This window comes from Hevea brasiliensis, chromosome 4, assembly GCF_030052815.1.
Source record: "Hevea brasiliensis isolate MT/VB/25A 57/8 chromosome 4, ASM3005281v1, whole genome shotgun sequence".
Taxonomy (NCBI): domain Eukaryota; kingdom Viridiplantae; phylum Streptophyta; class Magnoliopsida; order Malpighiales; family Euphorbiaceae; genus Hevea; species Hevea brasiliensis.
The window spans coordinates 113,919,879-113,942,016 of record NC_079496.1 but is presented as its reverse complement, the minus strand read 5'-3'; the positions used below and the strand labels follow the sequence as shown (position 1 = coordinate 113,942,016).

General features: G+C 33.1%; 4 protein-coding genes across 5 annotated transcripts; 1 reads left to right on the top strand and 3 right to left on the bottom strand.

The window, feature by feature from the left end:
- Positions 1-919: 919 nt before the first annotated feature.
- LOC110636148 (probable protein ABIL5) lies at positions 920-2,805 on the bottom strand. Of its 2 annotated transcripts, none has more exons than XM_021785704.2 (8): positions 2,615-2,805; positions 2,407-2,489; positions 2,180-2,327; positions 1,888-1,987; positions 1,701-1,743; positions 1,432-1,577; positions 1,286-1,350; positions 920-1,168 (listed from the first exon to the last, which is right to left on the bottom strand). In XM_021785704.2, exons 1-8 carry the CDS (start codon positions 2,693-2,695, stop codon positions 1,064-1,066), a joined length of 771 nt encoding a protein of 256 aa, XP_021641396.2. In that variant the 5' UTR covers positions 2,696-2,805; the 3' UTR covers positions 920-1,063. The 2 variants fall into 2 exon arrangements, with proteins under 2 accessions (XP_021641396.2, XP_021641399.2); XM_021785707.2 differs by having other exon boundaries at positions 2,180-2,334; positions 2,615-2,687.
- Positions 2,806-3,255: 450 nt separating this feature from the next.
- LOC110636147 (proteinaceous RNase P 1, chloroplastic/mitochondrial) lies at positions 3,256-7,679 on the bottom strand. Its single transcript, XM_021785702.2, has 7 exons — positions 5,838-7,679; positions 5,656-5,745; positions 5,357-5,538; positions 5,085-5,205; positions 4,829-4,897; positions 4,515-4,647; positions 3,256-3,870 (listed from the first exon to the last, which is right to left on the bottom strand). Exons 1-7 carry the CDS (start codon positions 7,623-7,625, stop codon positions 3,626-3,628), a joined length of 2,628 nt encoding a protein of 875 aa, XP_021641394.2. The 5' UTR covers positions 7,626-7,679; the 3' UTR covers positions 3,256-3,625.
- A 3,361-nt stretch (positions 7,680-11,040) lies between these two features.
- LOC110636152 (uncharacterized) lies at positions 11,041-12,346 on the bottom strand. The gene is made up of 3 exons (XM_021785713.2): positions 12,183-12,346; positions 11,947-12,065; positions 11,041-11,336 (listed from the first exon to the last, which is right to left on the bottom strand). Exons 1-3 carry the CDS (start codon positions 12,344-12,346, stop codon positions 11,317-11,319), a joined length of 303 nt encoding a protein of 100 aa, XP_021641405.1. The 3' UTR covers positions 11,041-11,316.
- Positions 12,347-12,528: 182 nt separating this feature from the next.
- Positions 12,529-21,119, top strand: LOC110636151 (peroxisomal fatty acid beta-oxidation multifunctional protein AIM1). The gene is made up of 18 exons (XM_021785711.2): positions 12,529-12,770; positions 12,867-12,938; positions 13,029-13,091; positions 13,182-13,238; positions 13,370-13,437; positions 13,539-13,620; positions 13,778-13,833; positions 14,217-14,519; positions 14,797-14,883; positions 15,521-15,695; positions 16,103-16,224; positions 16,391-16,554; positions 18,178-18,432; positions 19,413-19,534; positions 19,616-19,737; positions 19,901-20,049; positions 20,553-20,691; positions 20,893-21,119. The coding sequence occupies exons 1-18, from the start codon at positions 12,677-12,679 to the stop codon at positions 20,926-20,928; spliced, it is 2,166 nt and encodes a 721-aa protein (XP_021641403.2). The 5' UTR covers positions 12,529-12,676; the 3' UTR covers positions 20,929-21,119.
- Positions 21,120-22,138: the final 1,019 nt, after the last annotated feature.

Genomic DNA, 22,138 nt, shown 5'->3' with positions numbered 1-22,138 from the left:
CAAATAATAAAAATAAATTTTAAAATAATTAATAAAAAATTTAAAATATTATATTATTTTTATATAATAAAATTAAAAATATATATGTATATAAATTAAAATTAATAATTATATGCATTTAAACGATAATTTTCTAATATTTCAATATAGGCAAGAATTTTTTTTTTTTAAATATTGCTTACTAACAAATAATATGTATATACTATACTATGCATGATGATAATATATAATTTTTATTTTTTAATTAAATATATTAATTATAATAAAAATTTTATTAATAATAAATTATTATTATATTAAATAAATTTTCTTTCAATTTTTTCTCTTAATCAATTTAATTTAAGCAAATTTTCAGTTCTTTTAGTAGTATATTTTTAATAATTTTTGGTGTACATAATTAAAAATAAGTTACTTAATTCTTTTTTACACATGTTTAGTGATAATTATAAAATAATTTAATTTTTACAGATCCAACATGTCAGATCATTTAGATCATATCAGTTGATCTTAATATAATGTTTTAAAATTACTACTTATTTAAAAAAAAAACTTAATATATATATATGAATTTACTAGAAAAAAAATTGGTATAATCTCAGATTTAGAGCCAGAAAACATTAAAATGTTTTCTTTATTAAACGGTAACATTTTTATTTAATGATTAAATTAAATTAGACTTGTGCTATTTGAAATACCATTAAAATTGTTATTAAAAAAATTATCTTTTTAAATATATTATTTAGGAAATATTAAAAAAATAATTTAAAATTAAATTTAATAACTTTTAATTATAAAAATATTAAAATAATAAAATAATTTTTCTTTAATTATTTTTTAATAATATTTAAAATAATAATTTTATTCAGAAAAATAATTTCAGTTTCAATTTCGGTCCTACAAACGCAATGCCAAAGAGGTATTAAATTGATGAATTGAGAAGATTTTGCTATTTACCTTCTATTATTTTACCTTCTATTAAAGGCAGGCCACCGACTAATATTTCATTATCCAAAATCTCAAAGATCACTCAATAAGCAAAAGAAACAAATATACATAAATTTATTCATGTTCTTCGTTTAATTCGTCGAATGAGCGAGAAAATCTCGTTACTACTGTGTGCTGCTGATCTTCTGAACAATCTGTAGCGTCCATGCTTCTGAGAAATTTGCTGAACCAAAACATCAAATTGAAAAACTGAAATTATACTAAAAATTACCGATGAGTTTTAATTTAACAGTGCTAGAGCTATTTACGGAACTGTAATATTATTAATTCAACCACTTACCTGAAAATGGAATGTGGGATTTGGACCTTTAGATAGTATTGAGAGGCCATCACGAACAGGCAGTGCTACAAAGAAATTTCGAATAGCACATGTTCATTTGTTTGGTATAACACACCAAGTGTAGCCAAGTATTTTCCTGAAGGTACCTGAAGGAGAATCAGAGCCCTCATTCTGAATGGAAAATGAATTCCTACCCAAAGATGGTTTTTGAGTGCAGAAGAAAAGTGGCAAGTCCTCTGCTTCAAATCCATGTTTAGCTATGATCATTGGAGTAGCTGGAGAATTGGGGTTTCTGCAGAGGATAAAAAGGTCTTATAAACATTTTGTTTCATCTTTTGCTGATAATGAGTATAATTGGACATGTCTCATTCGGAAAAGCTCATGAAATATATAGAGGAGATTAATGCTTCTATACCTTTCATCTTCAGTTGACTTGTCAAAATCAACATTTGTGATTGCTGAAAAAAAGAGAACAAATTTTGAACCTTGTCAAGCAGATATTGTGGAAAATAAAAGGGAGTAAAAAGAAAGTTAAATCTGCACCCCAACAACAAATATTTGTTCTTATTGTACAGTAGAAAATGGGAATTTGGAGTATTTACGTGCTGATAAGTAGCGGCGATGAAACTTCGGCAAATTTGCACTCCATCTTACTCGTTTTAGAGCAAGCTTTTGAGCATATTGTTCACATGAAAGAAGTCTCTACAAGAAAATTAGCTAATATCACATGTTTTTATAGTTCAAAGATGTTGCAATATTATGAAAGTTAACAATTGAAGTAATAAGTTTTAGCTTAGTAGACTCGAGTTGCTAAGGTATTTCGAGTTTGAGCCTAAGAGCCAAATGAACCAAAGAAGAAAAGGAAAGTTGGCAGTTCAGATGTATGATACTGACTTGATTAAGGCTATTAATTCTAAGTTCAGCCTCAGAAAATTCATTGTTCTTAGAAATGCTGTTATCTAGATTAGCAGAGACGCATCCAAGATGATCAACAACAGCAACTACAGCTCTGCATATGTAATCTTTTGTGCTTTCCACAACCCTGCAAACTATAGTTATTGATGAAGGAGGACACAAAAATTTATATTACAATCTCAATAAACCAAGCAGAGAGGACTTACATTCTTTTCTCTTTGGCATTCAAGAATGTTGCTTCACAGTAATCTGCTGCATAATGCAGCTGCGAACGCAAGTCTCTAAGTTCCTATAAACCCAGTAAGAACATTCAGATGAACTGAATGAGTACAAGAAAAAACTAGGTAGCATTAAAAAAAAGACTAACATAAAAACCAAAGAATAACATAAAAAACAAGGGGCATAGATAAGGACTTGAAGGGACTTGTCGAAAGGCAGAACGCTTTCGGATTCACTTTCTGATGTTTTACAGGCAGATGTTTTGGAGAACTGCATTTTTTCTTTCTTCTTCTTTTTTTTTTTTTAAGAGTTCAAGAAGATGAATGAAAAGATAGGTAGCTCATTAGCTCTTCTCATCTTTCTTTCTTTCTTTCACGTTTATTCTTAATTTTAAACAAGTGAATGATTGATTGCTATTTCATCTGTGTATAGAAACAGAGAGACAGAGTATATGGGTAAGTGGAGCCTCGTGATATTTCCATTGTGGAGTAGTGAGTGAATGAAAAGTGACTCTTTGAAGCACGTACAAAAGACGCCAAAGATTTAAAGCAATCCTGCAGGCCCGTGATATAATGTTCCCTTCTTTTCTTTTGTCTTTTTGGGAAAATTGCAATCACTGACTGACATGTTGATGCAGTGGCTGAGATTATTTCAAGGCTCCTTTTCCCCACTTTAATTTGTTTATTATCATGTGAAGAGTAGGCCTTGCCATGAATTCTATGAAACAGGAGTAACTTTTCGATTATATGAGGAAGGAAAAGCAATAGAATTCCAGAAGTAAGTTTTCAAGAATCTTTGGATAAAAAAAGTTTTCAAGAATCATCAAACGCATAAGCTTGATTCAAAGAATTACTTTCAGAAACAACATAATTTGAAACATGTAATGTACAATGAGGCAATCAGCATCTTAGGCATGCCCTCGCCCATATGATTGCCAGCTGGCAGCCCAGAATACATTTTAAATGAACGTACATACAAATGCATTGTAGGTTGCAGCTAGGGAAATTCAAAAGGGTGACTCAAGAAATTAACTCAAATATCAACCTTTGAATGGTGAGATTTAGCTGACCCAAGAGCACTCTGAAGAAGAACAATTTTCCAGAGTGCGGCCAATAACACGTGCCTCACAATTGTACGTGGATATTCCCTTTCCAAGTTTGATTTTCAGGTGTGTCATTCGAAGTCCTGGATAAGAGACCTTCAACATCATATCTGAAAGTCAATTACACGGCCACTGAGCTTCTCCGCTGCCTCAATTTCCGATAGGATTGTGTGATGATCTGTGAATCCAGATGCCAACAGCACATTCCTGAGATTCTTGTAGACTTCCTGAGGTGAATTCTGCAAATCTTCTAGGCTGCAGTGATTCAATGTATGCTCTTGCTTTTCCTTAACCCTATTTTGCTTGGTCAACATAGCTTGCTCATTGCCATGATTCACAGATTGTGAATCTATTTTAAGCAAGTAAACTGTTGTCAGTGGGTGCTTTAATAAGCAATATGAATGTAATGTGATCATGCAGAAGTGTCGTAAAAGAATTAAAATTTAAGAAAACCTAAAGAAGTGTAGTTGATTGTTTCTTTGGAAAACATTAAGCACAGAGGATAAGATACACAGTGACATAAAAATAAACATAATTGGCTTGTTCACATGTGAGGATACCCACATGTCAATGCTTCATTCCATAGTGATTATCTGCAGCAAAAATAAACTCAAAAAAATATCCACCATGCCCACAATTTTAAATGATTTTAATAACCCATATTAAATAAAAGGAAATGGCAAGCAAGAGCAAAACAAAATAATAATATAATCAATGAAGCGTCTAATTTAATTTCCTCTAAGACACAGCAAGAGAAATGGTAAAATTTTGTGATTGTGCAAGTAACTGAATAGAATTTCTCTCTCCACAGATGTATTGTCAACTTTTATAACTGCAATGGCTGTTATCGTATGTTTCCTTTAAACTTATGATGCATATTCTTTTCAAAGACTCAGCAGTCAGCAAATAGAAAACTGTAGTCATTTGTGGGTCAAAGGTTCATGTTGCCAGCCCTCATTTGGATAAAAAAAACTATCAATTGATTGAAATTACCTTCAGTTCTGGTGGTGATAGAATCATGCCTAGCCACAGATGAGTTAGCATGTGTAATGCATAACCATGTTCTTTCTGGTTCATAATCATGGTCTGTTGCAATTGGAATATGCCAGTTGCCTTTCTCTGATTCCTGTTAAATGTTTCACCATACACACACACACACACACACACACACACAAACCAGATTCTTTAGTTCTCAATATATGATTTATGTCAAAACAGGGAGTAACGCATGCAATTATCAGTTTTCCCAGCCATTCAAAAAGAAAAGGATGGAAAGATGAGAGATAAAGAGAGAGATCATTTATCACCTGAATTACAACAGAGAAACAAGGAGGCATGTGAAAAACTGGGCCAACATCAGAAAAACTGAAATGCACCTGTCATCAAGAAAAAGATATGACATTTATTAAGATACAATTAATCATTACTGGCTCTAATAAAGCAGCACTGATTCGAACTACTTATATCAGCCAGATTTTGAAGAAAAATATAGATTATCCAAGGTCAATATTTACAACTGAAAAGGGTACTTATAGGCTTTGACTCATCAAGAGTGCTACTCACTTGGTGCCTTTCTTTCCATTTAGGGAAGAAGTCATTTCCTAGAAGTTGAAATGTATGATCTCGCATCTCATCATTAGTCACAATTAAGCACTTGAACTTTATGGCTGCATACAACCAGTACCTGAAGCACAGGTTATTATCTATATGGCACTTCATATGATATTTTATCAATTCAATAACTGATTGAAAATTAGCCAAAAAGTAGAAAGTTGAGGAAAATATGCAATTAAGTTCACCCAGGTAAACATATTCTGTGTGCATTTAATTCTCACCAATCATCATTTGACCCAGTCGGCGTTGCATATAGTGCATCAGCATTTTTCCATTTTTCGGTCAATGCCTTATTTGCTGCTTCATTCATATTGGGTCCAGTGACACGCTTGTTGTGCAGAACAATAAGTGGCCATCTTTTTGATGGAAGCTTCTGGCGTATTCCATTAGCAATAGCATTGATCTACAGAGCCCACCACATAAGAAACCAATATACCAAACCATTAAAGAGAAAAGAAGAAATGTAAAACTTGTTCACGTGTTTGAACATTTTTTTTCTTTAAGCCATCATATGGTACACCTTGGATGGAATGAATCTCTTCTCGCTCAAAAGACCTACATTTGCTCCGTCTATCACTGCTTCAAAAGGTCCATAATAGTTGAGCCATTTCTGCAAATAAGTATTAAAACAAAAAAAAAACTTCATTCCTTTTCATTGAATCTTCATTTGATATTATAAGAAATATCATGAAATTTTCATACTTGAAACTTTTGAAAGCTTGAATCTTTATCTCTCTTTATGGCAATGGAAGCAACAGACTCAGCAAAATTCTGTGTCTCTGTAGGATCAAGGTCAATGGTGGCCAATTTCTCCCCACAAGATCTACAAAATGCAGCAGGTCCAATAGATGTAATTGAAACGCTCCACTTTCCTTTAGCCAGCCAGCCCTGCCCATGCCATCCTCCACCCCCATTTTCAATTGCCTCTTTAATAACTCTCTTATCCCATTTTGTTTTCCCTACCCTTGAAGCTGCCTTGCTCTTAAACCATCTAACAATTATATCTGCAGTAGAGGGTGAGACCTTTCTCACACTAGTTCTCAATTTATGCAACAAATAATAAACTTTATCAGCTTTACCAGCTTCAACACTTACTCTCAAGAGTGCCTCCAGTTCAGGCTCTTCTGGATGGACACCATGCTCCAACATGTGTTTTTCTACAGCAAATGCTTTATTGACATCTCCATTATTGCAAAAAGTAGATAGAGCAGGGCCATAGGACCTCAATCTAGGATTTAATCCCAGTGGCTTCATTTGCTTCACCATATCAAATGCCATATCACCATTACCCATTGACATTGCCATTCTAGCCACAGCTGTCAGGGTTGCTTCATTCATTGGGACCTTATCCATACACATCTTCCCATAGATCTCAAATCCCCTCCTGAGTGCATACTTCTTGATATCTTCATTTACCTGAATTTCATGATCATCACGATTATCACCATTTTTACCCTTTCTAAAAAAATTTACTCCGTCCAAATATTGAGAGTTTGGCTTACTAATAACATTAGAAATTAGATTTAAGTTCTCCTCATTGAAATTGTTATCTAAATCATTAAACCCACTACTAGAATTTAACTCCATTTTTTCTGAACTTCCAGGATTTCCATCACCATTGTTGGAAACTCGAGTGTGTAATTCAGTAACTATATTCCTATCGTTCTTATCTCTTAATTCACTCAAATCCACCACCCTTACATCAGTAACTTCATTAGACACCTCTAATGAATTCAAAGCTCGACCCCTACTCCCACTTTTTGCAGGTTGAACAACACCTACAGCAGCAGAGGAACAAAGATACAAAAGTACAGCATAATGGTACTGCCCCATCTTGATTCCTTCTCTCAGAGCTAAATCATACAATCGAATTGCACCCATTGCATCCCCTCTCTTGCAGCACGTATCCAACCCCAGTCGGAATTTTACTTCTGCTGAATCAAGTTTGTTTCTTTTGGACCCTTTTGCCGTTTTCTTCTCTTTCACCTGATTATCACAACCATTTTTTGTTTTTTTCTTCAGTCTTTTACCATTAAATGCCAGAATGTCCATAATTTCCAAAGCTGGTATCTTTTTATTTCCATCTTTAAAACTTGTAGACCAATCCCCCGAGCCAACATCCTTCCTTTTTCTAAAACCCAGGTCCTTTCTTGCCTTTTTATTCTTCGCAAACCTCTTTTCAATACTTTCCTCTACTACGGATTCAACAAGGTTATTCACAGATTGTCTCCCAACACTTTCACCTCCAGTAGTTGAAGATTTTCTAATTCTTAAATTCGTGGGACTTTCATGGTTTGCAGTGGATAACTTTCTTCGTATGTTGCTACCATGTGGTCTACGCACAAAAAATGGTTTGTGCTCGAAAGGAGAGATAGTAAGAAAATGAAATAAACAGTGGAAACTCAGACTATTTAGAGATGATGGATACTTACAGAAAGTGGTAGAGAGGAGGTGTTTTTGCTGCAGAGTGTTGAAGGTGGAAGAGGCCATGTGTGGCCGTTAAGGGCTGGTACTCCGTTTGCTGAATATGGGTCTAAACATCTAACAGCATAAGAAGCTTGAATTGCGGATAAGTTTAATCAAAATAAATAATTAATTATTTAATAAAATTATTTAAAATTAATTCTTAAAAAATTTAAATATTTAATTAAAAAGTATTTTAAAAATTTTAATTTTTCAAAATAATAAAATAATATAACATTAAATGATGTGGCTGTTGAAACAGAATAATGCTAATATTTTAAAGATTTGTTAGGATGATATATTCTTTATAAGTAGATAAATAAAAGTAAAACCCTTTAAAAAAAAATAAAAGTAAAAGAAACTTTATTTATAATTTTTTACTTATTTTATTTTAATTTATAAATTAAATTAATTAAATATTAATATTTAAGAGTTATTAGGATGATATATTCTTTATAAGTAGATAAATAAAAGTAAAAGCCTTTTAAAAAAAATAAAAGTAAAAGAAACTTTATTTATAATTTTTTACTTATTTTATTTTAATTTATAAATTAAATTAATTAAATATTAATATATTTATAATTTTTTATTTATAAATAAATTAAATTTATTTATAAACTAAATTAAATACTATGTACATGTATTAATTAAAAATTATTGAAAATTAATTTTTTAAATTAATTATAATATATTATAATTTTAAAAAATAAATTAGAATCATAATTTTAATTTTTAAACAGACTCTTAATTTACCAAGTCACTATGATTAATAATGCCATAATTACTATAAAAAGTAATATAAAAAATTGAAATATATAAAAATTTAATAATTTTATATGATACTTTTATCGTATGGTTATTATGTCTAACAAAATTTAAATTGTGGACATTCCATGGATTTTTTTTTTCTTGTGGGCTGAAATATAATATTAATGGGAGGATTATGAGATTGTCCATTGTAAAATGATGGGCAACCAACTCATGGGCCATTCTCATGACATCACCTTTTGGCGGCCCCTTTATGGCAGCAAGGAGACAATTTGTGGGTGATAATTAATTGTTGAAGTCACTCAGGACGAGAGAGGAGTTGAGGGAAGTGGAAGTTTCATCCCCACTTCGTGGTTCAATCATTAAATTTAAGGAAACAAAATTTCTTATTTAGGATATTTATTAAATTCAGCCACAGATTTGGATGATAATACGGGTAGATAAAAGGATGCATACACTTGTCTAATTTATAGTTGACATATCAATTAAAATGATGATAAATCATATATTTATATCTATAAAATACATAGCATGCGTCTTAAATGCTTAGGTAGACGGTATTACTTCTTTTTTTTTTTTTTTTGGAAGATTAATACTTCATTAGATTAACAATGAAAGTACAGGCCTAAACTTGCTACAAACAACTAAGGCTAGCAAAGGCTCAACCTAAACCAGCTCACAAAGGAAAGGCTCAGGCTCACGTACAAAAAGAAGAGCATGGAACTACACAGGAGAAAGAAGGTATTCTTCCTGCTTGAGAACCCAGCCTCGATTAAACATAATCTAGCAAAACTCAAGCTTTTCTTCCCATTCACAGCCTTGAAGCCAACAACCTCTTGAAACAGTTTCAAAACTAGCAAGTCTTTGGAGTGGTGGTATCTGGCAGAGCTCTTGGCACAATATCTAGTCTTAAGGGTCGATTCTAGTCCGTATTAGTCTCATGACCCCAAAGTTACCAAATACATTTTGATGATGACACCCTACACATCCCAAATAGAAAAACACAAATCATTCACAATAGAACAAAATAGGTCTAAATCTATCGAGTAAGGTTTTACAAAGTAAAATTTTTCAAAGTAGGATTTTTTTATGATTTTTAAAGATTCATAATTTTTTAGTGTTTGAGAAGAAAGGAATAATTTTTAAAGTATTTGAAAGTTTTAAAGAGCAAATCTCTTTAACCCACCAATTTGGTGGGTTGAAAAATGAAAGTTTTTGAAAATTTTAAAAACCTCCAAAAACAATACTTTAAAAAACCTTATATCCTCCCAAACAAAAGTTCAAGGTTTTTAAATCTTAAAAACTTTCGATTACTTTAAAAAACTCCTTCTCAAATAAAGGGTAAGTAGCGTCAAAACTATGTACAACCCCAATCCGGAAGTGGAGAGGGAGAAACCCACTCCCCGGATTAGGGATGAATATCCCTTGCCTAAAAAGGGCAAGAGATGAGCACTAAACGGCAAGTAAAACGGACTTGCCCTGAGAAAAAAGAAACAAAGAAATTTGAGAGAATTTCTCTCTCGTTAAAAACTAGAGAGACAATAACCAATTTCTGCAAAGACAATACTTAGACGGCATTACTATAGAAGGCATGACAATGAGAAGTATTATTATTTTCTCTTCGCATTTAAATGTCATCAAATCTCTTCCCTTATCATCTATGAATTTACTTTCTTCTTCCCCCATCATCTATGTACTTTGAAAGGTATATAATCGAGCCTATCCCAATTAGGTATTATTGTGAATCAAATATGGGCTGCTCTAAATCGGACCGCCATTTTAGTAGCTTGATTCTATGTCGAGCTTATGGCTTTTCATTAGCTACTCCACACACCAGAACTGCCCTTCTTTTTTTGTCGAACCAGAAGCGCCCTTTTGAGTGTCAATAACTCAAGATTCAAAGACACAATCACAATATGGTAATACTAGAGTGGGGAATAACTCAAACTTCCCATCACAGCCTTGGGGAAACACTTGGTTTTTTCCCCTAAAACTTTGGGCATAGAGAGCCAACGGCGAAGATATTTCACAGCATGCTATTAGTAAGCCAATCGTTCCTGTAACATTGGTAAAGTCTGTCAACAAGTGATGCTTCAACACAAGGCTATGCCAGATGAAGTGTAATGCCAAGGAAAATAATGTGATGCTAATGACAAAGTACCAGATGCCTGATTTCCAAATATGAGATTCCTTCCCCTCTCAATTCCCATCCCCAATTCTCCCACTGTTTTTGGAGGACAACTATCAGTGAACTTGGATCAATAGCAATCCTGAAACAAAACTAGACACTAGTTGGCTTGATGAACAATTGCTTGTTTAAAGGAAGATCTTATAAAAAAGAAGAAGAGGAATTAGATCGAGAGTGCCACTTAAGTGTATGTAGCGCAAAAAACCAACTAATCTGAGAGATTCTAGCTAGGACCATATTATGAGCTTCAAGTGGAAAAGGGAATTGCGCAACTAAAAAGGAAGAGATAAAGGCCTTCTTTCAAATTGTTGAACATAAAGCAGATCCTCTAAACTGTCTGACTGGCTGGCAAAATGAAAAACCTGAGGAATAACATATGCAGAGCTGAAAACAAACTATTGAAGTGTTTGCCTCCTTCTCTGGGCACAATAATGAACGAGAAAGAGAGAGAGAGAGAGAGAGAGAGAGAGAGAGAGGGACAAACTATTTTCACCTGCAACTGTCATAAAGCAGATGCATAATATTTCATCATGATTGAACAGAAATTTATTCAGCCTCCTGGACACAGACATTACAAAAGAGGTGTTGACTAAAATGAAAATGATGAACGTGAACAGAAGAAATCAAGTCCCAATTGGTGTCACTTTAGGCAATGATCCTTACGAAATCTTAGGTTTTGAATTGAAATCAGAAAAAGGGGGAAAAAGAAAAAACTACATTCTTTTCCACCTCCCTCACCAAAAGTTGCTGCAAAGGAGACTGTCATAAAGGCATGGAGATACCTGAAAAATAGAAGAATAAATGAAAATGGTAATCTTTAAGCAGATATTCATTGTCCCATGAAATTGTGAAAGATAATGATATGTGTGATGTTATCTGATAGAAATAAGAGAAAAATTTGAGCCAATTTCCAAATATGTACCAACTTGCCAAATGCCAACCAACAATGATTTGCACATCAACTTTCATCATGATAAATTGTTCATCCCATTATAACACCCCCAACAGCACTTAAAAAATGTTCAACAAGCATTATCTTCAATTTTTCTATCAAATCAAAAAGCCATGTCACAAGCTCACAATCCTTACAGAACCCTCTAAAAACAAAAAAGAAACCACTTTTGAGTGTACATTTCCACGAGAAGAGCAATAAGAGTTTGAAATTGTTCTTCTGATTGTGAATATTCTTCATAATTGACGCCATTATATGACAAATCAAACATGTATTTTAGGAAACAATGCAGATGCAGCCTTGCATTGTGTGAGCAAAAACACAAGCAGGTGGCATGCATAAGTTATGTGTCGTGATTACACATTTCTAAAGCACTTTGCATCAAATGAAGTAATTCGGCCTTAAAAACTTCCAAAATTTCAACACAAGTGCAAACACACCTTGAGGCACTAAAGTCCAGCTATCAGACTCACTGGACAAGCTGGATACTAATCTTGCTGAAGCTATCGCGCTGTGCAATGGCAATATCGATCCCACGCAACTCAATTCCAGTGGTAATCTACCGTAAAATATTTATAAAATTACGAATCAAGGCAATGGTATTGCTTGCTGAGAAAATAAGTTGAAAAATTTGTACTTTCATCAACCCAACGAAAGAAAGAGATCAAGATGTCACCTGGAGAAGCATGAGAGGCGTCTCGTAGAAAGAGAGAACTGAGACTGAGAAGGCGAGCAGAGCGACGTGAGTGGAGAAAGCGACTTCTTGTTGAATTTGGAAGCGAAAGAGGGCTGTAACCGAGACGATAACCTGGAGACAAACTTCGAACATGAGAACGCCATTGAATTTTGTTGGATTCTACTCTACGCATGTCAGCATGGGCGCTTCGCAGATGGCTCGCGACAGTGATGTAATGATGACACGGTTGTTAAGGATTTGGGGCCCGGCCCAACAATCATACTTGCTTTTCCTTTTTTAATTCGTAAATTTTTATGACGATGGTCAAATACAAATACAGCTTTGGGTAATTGAAAACAAAGATCACTGACAGCACTATTCTATTCTGTCCTGCAGCTGAAACTGTATCATCATTTCCTTATAAAAATTTCTCCCAATTTCTTCTTCTTCTTCTTCACCAGAAGTGAGGCTGCTTTTAGCCTATTCAAGGAGTCATGGCAAAGCCTCATGTCGCCTTGGAGGTTGGAAACGACGGTGTTGCTGTCATCTCCATGTTCAATCCTCCTGTTAACGCCTTAGCTCTTCCAAGTAAATGCCTGATGTCTTCCTTCCTCTTTTGTTTCTTTTTAATTATAAGCTAAACTTTCTTTGTGATTCGTTTTTTGTCGAATTTTGTTGCGGCAGTTATTGCGGGCTTGAAAGAGAGGTTCGATGAGGCCACAAGGAGAAACGACGTTCAAGCTATCGTTTTGACAGGTGAATATCTACTTCCAACTAGTATTCAATTCTTTGTTAAGTGAATTCTTTTTTTATTCACGGTGATACATCTGTTGTTTATCGGTGAAGGCAAGAATGGGAAATTTTCCGGTGGATTTGACATTGGTGTCATGCAGAAGGTTCACCAGACTGGTATGATTTGATCAATTTAGGTACTTTAGAAGTTGGTTCTGGACTTTGATTGCTCTAAGTTGCTTATGATTATAGTGTTTGCTGTGGTAGGGGATATTTCGCTTGTGCCTGATGTATCTGTTGATCTTGTGGTTAACGCAATTGAAGGTATTTGTCTTACTTTAACCAGTTATTGTCTCTTTGATTCATTATCACATTTTAAAATGAATTTGGAGAAGTTTTTTTGTAGAAGTGTTCTTAACTCAGTATGTTTTAATTCTGTTCTTTCACTAGTACAGATTGCAAAAAGCCTGTTGTTGCCGCTGTGGAAGGACTAGCGCTTGGAGGTGGCTTAGAACTAGCAATGGTTTGTGTTTCCTTCAAGCAGCGGTTCTTTAGTGGCTTCATTTTGATTGCCATTGATTTTTTCTATCTGTCTGGCTGGTCATTGGAGTTATTTTTTTGCAGGGATGCCATGCGCGTATAGTTGCACCTAAAACTCAACTTGGCTTGCCAGAATTGACACTTGGAGTAATTCCTGGGTTTGGAGGTATGATTGGTTCTATGGAAATACTTGTTTGGATGAGAAAAAAAAAAAAAAAGCACAAACACACACACACACACAGTCAAATTTGAGTGCAGTTGTTAATCTGTTGTATTGGAGTTTGCAACTGCAGACTAAACTAAACTCTGGATATTATTTTAAGGTACACAACGTCTTCCAAGGCTTGTAGGACTGTCAAAGGCCATTGAAATGATGCTGGTAAAACTTATCTCTATTAAATTTATTAGAGAAAGCTTGTATATGAATCATCCCTATGATTATTGCTCCGGATAGATGGAAAAAAAAAATAAACAAAAAGAAAAACCAAGAGAACTTTTGGAGGTTCATTAATAAGTAATAGCAGCTTAATTCCTACATCCATTTATGTTCTTTCTGGTAATTGAATTTAATAACCCTGTATTTTAGAAGCTTGTCGTTAATGTTGGGAAAAGTGAGGTGACATTGCATGTCCTTTATCTTATAGGCCTAGTTTGGAATCTTGTTCTTCATCATTTTAAGTTTGTAAATCTAATGGATTATTTTGCTTTTACTGGTCCAAATTTTCGGAAATGTTTTTATGGTATTTTTTTTATCTCTTGCAGTTATCCAAACCAATCACGTCTGAAGAAGGGAAGAAGCTTGGTCTTGTTGATGTTATTGTGTCTTCTCAAGAACTGCTGAAAGTATCTCGGCAATCGGCTTTAGACATCAAAGAGAGGCGCAAACCACGGATGCGTTCTCTTCACCAGACAGATAAGATTGGCTCACTTTCTGAAGCACGTGAGTTATTGACAGCCGCCAGACAACAGGCCAAGAAGACTGCTCCAAATATGCCTCAGCATCAGGCATGCCTTGATGTGATCGAGGAAGGTGTTGTTCATGGAGGATATCATGGAGTTCTAAAGGTATTTCTGGGCTTGGTTATTGTTTGTTAAGCCTGGACGAAAGTCTTCGAGATATAAATATTTTTATGCCATTTTCCATTTTCAGTGATTTATGGCAATCTTTCTCCGAAAATGGGATGCTTGATTTTGTTTTGTGGTGTTAGCACATGCAGTAATTGACTTTCATTATGAGTCCCATGCTTTTTCACAGACAAGCATGCAGTAATTGACTTTCACAACAATACTATCTGGACTGAGATATCTTCATTACATGCTAATGGATGAATTGTTTTTGCAGGAAGCAAAAGTATTCAAGGAGTTAGTATTATCAGACACATCTAAAGGTCTTATTCATGTGTTTTTTTCTCAGCGTGCAACATCGAAGGTGCGGCATATGAATCAATATCAAAAATCTTGGCTCTGTAATGGATTTCTATCCTGGTTATTAGTGGCTGATAATCCTAAAGTCATAGAATTTTGTGATTTTATCTATACTTATTGATATATTGTACGTCATGTTTGAAGTGGTTGATTTGAACATAGTCTGGATGGGTTTTATTTTGCATTCTCATTTTTGACTGTTTACTTGGGATTAAGTTATTTTTTCATTTATCATATTGTCTTCCTGTTTATTATCATTGTCTCTTGTGAATTACGGAGGTTTTGTAGCCAGGGATGAGTTTGTCACATCAAGTTGAATTTGTCACCACAAAACACTGTGGATATACGCAGTTGCTTGCTAAGCTCTATTATTGGATGGTTTACAAGATATATTCAGGCCATATTTTCATAGATTTTAATTTTGATAATGTTTTCGTGGCAGTTACATCTGAATTTTTATAGTTCTCACTCCTCACTTGTTTTTACTTGGCATAAGTTTTTATTGTACAATTATATTTTTATTAATTCCTTTTTTTTTCATTTAATTCATTAAAAATATTTTTGTTGATTTGCACAGAATAAGCAACTAGTAATATTTTAACTTCATTCTTTGATCTTATCCATTTAAAAAAAAATGGCAGGTGCCTAGTGTGACTGATGTTGGGCTCAAACCAACGCAAATAAAGAAGGTTGCTGTCATTGGTGGAGGTCTAATGGGTTCTGGCATAGCTACAGGTCTTATTATGAGTAACATATATGTTGTACTGAAAGAAATCAACTCTGACTATCTTCAGAAAGGAATAAAGATGATAGAAGGTAATTACTACTTGTCATGAGATCGACAACAAAATTACTGATTTAGTAATATCATCCATTCAATACTATTTGGTTGCTTCTGTTGATAAATATGAATTAAATTGATTTCCTACTAATTCTCTCTTCCCTTGTCTCCAATATTGTCTTCCCTTCTCTTTTGTACTTCCTTTTCTTCTTCTGATTCTCTTCTTTATGTTTTTTCTTCTATTTCTCTATTCTGTTCTGCATCAAAAAAAGCCTGATTTATGCATTTGTCCAGCTGGAAACCTGAATTTGAACTCTTTAAACTAGGAATGGTATTAGGACATTACGTTCAAAAAAAAAAAAATCAGAATTTATTCTTAAATCCTACCATTGTGTTTGCTTTCATGTTCAAGAAACTCATGACAGATTGTTTCACTATACAGCAAATGTTCGAGGCTTAGTAACTAGAGGAAAGTTGACACAGAATAAGGCAGACAAAGCCCTTTCAATGCTTAAAGGTGTATTGGACTATTCAGAATTCAGAGATGTTGATATGGTCATAGAGGTGGGCAACTCCCCGGTGTTTAATGAAAATTGGAAATTATATGTGTGTAGTGATTGAGTTTACCTGTAATTTCATTTCTCAATCTTTTTTTTTCTGATGTGGAGATAAACTGAAAGACTTGCGGTCTCTATTAAAATGTTTTTGATGTAGTTACTTCCATTTGCAGGCAGTTGTTGAAAGCATTCCTCTGAAACAAAAAATTTTTAGTGAAATTGAGAAGGTCTGCCCTCCTTACTGCATCTTGGCAACAAATACATCTACTATTGACCTCAATAAAATTGGAGAAAAGACCAGTGCTCAAGATCGCATTATAGGTGCACACTTTTTCAGGTCAGGCTTATTTCTCTTCTTCCCAGCTTACACTTTGTCATCACTTCAAACTTCCTGACATAATCTTTATATATCTCAAATCAATGAAACTATTTAAAGTCTTCTCCCTTGAAAATCTTTAATTCTTTTTATTGATGGTCTGATAACTGAAGTTGTCCTCTGAGATATATCATCTGCTCATTGTTCTTCCGAAGTAAGAATCCTGTAATTTGCTTTATATATCTCTAATTAAATGTGACATCAAGGTTCTTTTCCTTTCTTTATGGAACCCTTAATCTCTCAAATATATATGTTGATCCATAGTTTTATAGACCGGAAATATGTAGAATTTTCTATTATTTTTGGGATATCAGAGAGCAGGCAATGAAATTGTCACCCACCTAATCTCCTTCTATTCAGGGATGGTGGCACTGTGCCGCATAGAGGACTTAAAAATTTAACACTTTTTGTCTTGGCAAATTAGTTAGGTGATTGAAATTTTTTCACGCGGTGAGCTATGGGGTTTTTCTATCTTATGATGCTTTGTTATTTTAATTTCACTTCTGCACTAGAGAGAAGATTATACTTATTTGCTGCAATTTCCCCTTAAGTCTTGTTAAATTTGAGGAAGAAAGAAGAATGGGGATTATTAAAGGCCAATTTGGTTTAGTTGTTGGATGCGGGTGATAACTAATAACTATTACTGTTAATTCATAGTTGATAGCTAATTATAGTTGATTTACGTTCAATACTTGGTAAAATTATGTCTACTTGTTATTGATATGTAAAATGGCTAATACGGGTATATCATATAATTATTTATTATATAATTTATCTTGCTATTGAAATAAATATATATAATTTTTAATTTATCATATCATATAATTTATTTATTATTGAAATAAATATATAATTATTAATTATTATATCATATTATTTATTTTATTTTTAAAATAGATAAAAAAATAATAAATAATCTAAAAAATAGTAATTCAATAACTTAAGAACAAATTAGAAAACTTAAAAAGGTATGATTCAAATAAATCATTTGCTGTTTTAGTATCATAAAAGTTTTGTAAAAAATTGAAAATTAAAAAAAAAAGTAATTGTATATTTTTTTTTTTATTTAAGTTATTACACTGGACGTGGTACTTAGCACTGTTTTACCATGCATGTCAAGTACCACGTTTCATCGACAATGATTGAAAAAAATAACAAAATTAAATATTGAGGTTATTTTTGTCAAATAATTAAAAAATGGAACAAAAGGTCTTGAACAACTCATAGAGTAGAGCTGATCCAAAAGGCAACTGATAAGTATTCAATCAGCTATTAGCTGCCCTTTTAAAGTGTTTACTAAACAGGTTAGTTCAATTGTTTAGATGTCTATTAGTTATCAGCTGCATCCAACAGGAGAATCAAAAACCCACCTAAAGGGTTATTTGATCATAAGAATACTTTATATAGGAAAAATATGAGCTCTTAAGAAAATAATATGAGAAATAATGCCTTGGAATACTAGTTAGCCTATTTAAATATCCATGCAAATTTCTGCTTAGCTATGTCTTGTGATAATTATGTTCTTTCTTCGAATTCTAAAGGCTTTTATTTGTGTTTTGTATAATGAGGCTCATTTTTGGACAGTCCTGCTCATATAATGCCTCTTCTGGAGATTGTACGCACAGGAAAGACTTCTGCACAAGTAATTCTTGATCTCATGACAGTTGGGAAATCTATAAAGAAAGTTCCTGTTGTGGTGGGTAACTGCACTGGCTTTGCAGTCAACCGCACTTTCTTCCCCTATGCACAAGGTGCACATATTCTGGTCAATTTAGGTGTCGACGCGTTCAGAATTGACAAAGTGATCAGCAATTTTGGCCTACCTATGGGCCCTTTCCAGTAATGCTTTTTTCCTAATGCTATAATCTACTTTCTTGGTTTTATGTGCATATATGATGTGCTGAGGCATGTGTTTATCACTCGAACACAATTTGAGTTGTGATTTCAGTCAATTCGTGCCCTTTTTTTTTTTTTTTAAATTTCAGTTTTCTGCCATGGCTTTTTAGATCCTGAAAAACTGGAGATAATAGTTCTTACATACAAAGGAAAATTCCTAGACAACCAAAATCTATTGAAAAGGAAAAATAGGATTTAGATTCTCTGCCATCATACTGCCAATACACAAACTACCTTGGTTAAGCTAATGTTCATCTCTCTGCTGCAAAGCAATGCTCAAATTGCTGTCTGCTATAGTATGTTCCCTCTAACTAACACTGCACCATTATATGGTGATTGTGTGGGTCCTGTACGAAGCTAAGCTGCTCTGATGCAACTTTTCATTTTGTTGTTTATGTATATTTTTTTTGGTGAAGGTCCATTCTCATATATATGAACTAATCAGTGTCTAAAGAACCTGTAGATACCTGATTTTTGATGAAGCTCACCTAGAACTTTGATGCAATGGTCTTACTGCCAAAAACAAATATGGTACTCTCAATAAATTTATTCCTGAAATTTTCCTTTATCTAATTCCGTTGGAAACTGGTCTATGTAGGCCCAACTAATAAACAATTACTTACTAACTATATAATTTAACAATCACTTAGTAACTATATAATTTATCTTCCTGAATCCTAAAATTGCAAAGATAGCCCTTCATATCTACTATAGCACAATCGAGTAAACTAAGATCTAGAGGAAAATTTTAGCATTTAAAACTATGGAAGGACCTATTTTTGAAAATCATGTTAGTTTTTATCTATATCAAGAATTGTCTTCTGCTCCTATGAAGTTATCTTCCAAGCATGCACGTGCATTCACATATTTGGATGTGTTTATGATTGCTAACAAATCATGCATCTCTATGGTTACACTTGCAGGCTCCAGGATTTATCTGGATATGGAGTTGCTGTTGCAGTGGGGAAAGAATTTGCTAATGCATTCCCTGATCGCACATTCTTGTCTCCATTAGTTGGACTTTTAATTAAAAGTGGACGAAATGGTAAAAGATTGTTATTATATTGAAATGATATGTCCTTTATTTCTTGATATAAGGACTTCATAATCACTCTTTTCGTTTCAGGTAAAAACAATGGGAAAGGATACTACATTTATGAGAAGGGAAGCAAGCCAAAACCTGATCCTTCCGTGTTACCAATCATTGAAGAGTCTAGGCGGCTTACCAATATTATGCCTAATGGAAGGGTATGTTTCATAATTACAAAGGGAAAATGTGATGATATTATATTGCTTGAAGATTACATTGAGTGTGCTGATTTTTCAAGATGTACTATAGACACATTGTAGCTGCTTTTCTCTAGCTTCAGTGCAATATTTCCTAATTTATGTTTGCTGGAACATCTGGCAGCCCATAAATGTCACTGACCAAGAGATAGTGGAGATGATACTCTTTCCAGTAGTGAATGAAGCATGCCGTGTTCTGGATGAGGGAGTGGTAGTTCGAGCATCAGATCTTGACATTGCATCGCTTTTGGGAATGAGTTTCCCATCTTATCGGTTAGTAATTTTTGTTGGTAACATTTTACCAAGTTGAGCTATTCTAAAATAACCTCGCAGTAATCATTTTCTCTGCTCGAAGCACACATGTTATGTTAATAATGCATGCATAAATATAATTCTCCTGATTTGTGCTGTTGAGCTGAATTCTTTTGCACGCATGATATCAGTACAATTAAATCCCTTCTCATGTGATTTAGAATTAGATTGCGAACTTCATTAATAGAGGGTGAATTTCTGAGTTCTTGCAACATATTATCAGACATGAAATCTGTTGCTATGCTCAAATAGATTTTATGAGTTCTTTCTGAGCTTGGCAATTAAGATAGTTGAGCAGTCAGGTAAGTTAACACTTCATATGATGACCACAATCTTCCCTGCATATGCTGGTAATAATTCAATCTGCTGTGATAGCCCATGTAATATTTAGAAGTTGATGACAACTGTCAAGTCCTTTTGGGGTTACTCATTCACATCTCATGGCAATCACTCTTTGGTGGCAGTGGTGGCATTGTTTTCTGGGCAGACATGGTTGGAGCTAAACACATATATAAAAGCCTGAAGAAATGGTCTCAATTATATGGTAACTTCTTCAAACCATCAAGATATTTGGAAGAAAGGGCATCAAAAGGCATGCTGTTGGTAAGAGCCATAAACCTTCATATTACTGTTTGTAGTTTCATAAATATTAAGCGTATTCTTTCTCATCAGAATTTTGACTTTTTGAAATACCTGCTTTCTGCAATGTTTGCAATTAGTTTGCACAAAATAATTGCTCTTTGTAACTTTTCTGGATGAGTATGACAAATAAGTGTAAAGTTTGGCATTCTTTCTCTTATGCAGAGTGCCCCTGCTTCATCGACAAGATCACGCATGTAGGCTGCAATTCTGAAGAGAGTGCTCAAGCATTATGTGATTCGGCAAAATAAAGTCAATAAGTTGTGTGAAAAAGAAAGGAATTTGTGAAGTGATTGCTTAATTGATTTTCTCAAGCTTCGTGATATATTTACATATAATTATAGATATGATATACATGATCAATGAGATATACACGATTGAGATTGACCCAATCCCCTAACTTATAGCTAAACATATCTCTATTCTAACAAGTTATTTCCTAGTACTCATAGTCTGTTTTCAAAAGATGCTCATTCTTTTTCACTTGCTATGTTCTTGGAACTCTTTTCCAATTGAATGACCTTATTTTTTAAGAGTAATCAGGATGAGTTTATAGTTAAATTGTGCAATTTGCAAGTTTCTGTATGTTTCTAAATGATGGATGATGAGTATGCTGCAGAAAAGAAGCTAAAACTACTGATATTACTTTTAACGAGGAAAATATGCTTGCTGGCTGAAAGAGAACCCTTATTTGGGGGTGAAGTAATTCAAAGAATTTACAATTTGAATACTAAATAATTTATATCAGTATTACATTTTGAATCTATATATTTTTAAATTATTCAATTCAAGTCTTTGAAGGTTAGTCCCCTTTAATGTTTTCACTAACTTTGGGACGAAATTTTGAGATATGAGATTTTATAATTATTCATGTTTATCTTATTTTTTAATTTTAGTTTAAATTATTAATCTTCATAACAATTTTAATCTATTTAGTAACTTGAAATTAACATATACATATAAAAGAAAAATGAATATGATTCTTATTATAACCAATAATTATGAGGATAATTTTTTTATAAATTTTTCTTTTTTAAAAAATAATATTTTTTATTTTTTTAATAACAAATACAATTTATAAGAAGTTTTATTTTTTTAATATTTTTTATTTTCTAACTATTATAGAAAAATTGAAAAGAAAAAAAACAATATTTTAATACCTATTAACATTCAAATGAGTAAAAGAAATATTTTTATCTACTAATTGACATAGTTGTGCATATATATGTACATTTTTATTTCTCTTGACTAAATGAATTAGAATTATTATTAATATTAACAAATTAAGTTAAAATTAATAAAATTAAAATAGAATAAAATTTAAAAAATTTCTTATAATTAACTCCTTATGAACTTACATTTTAACTTTTTGTCATAAATCTCTTAGATAAATAAAATAATTTCATGCAAA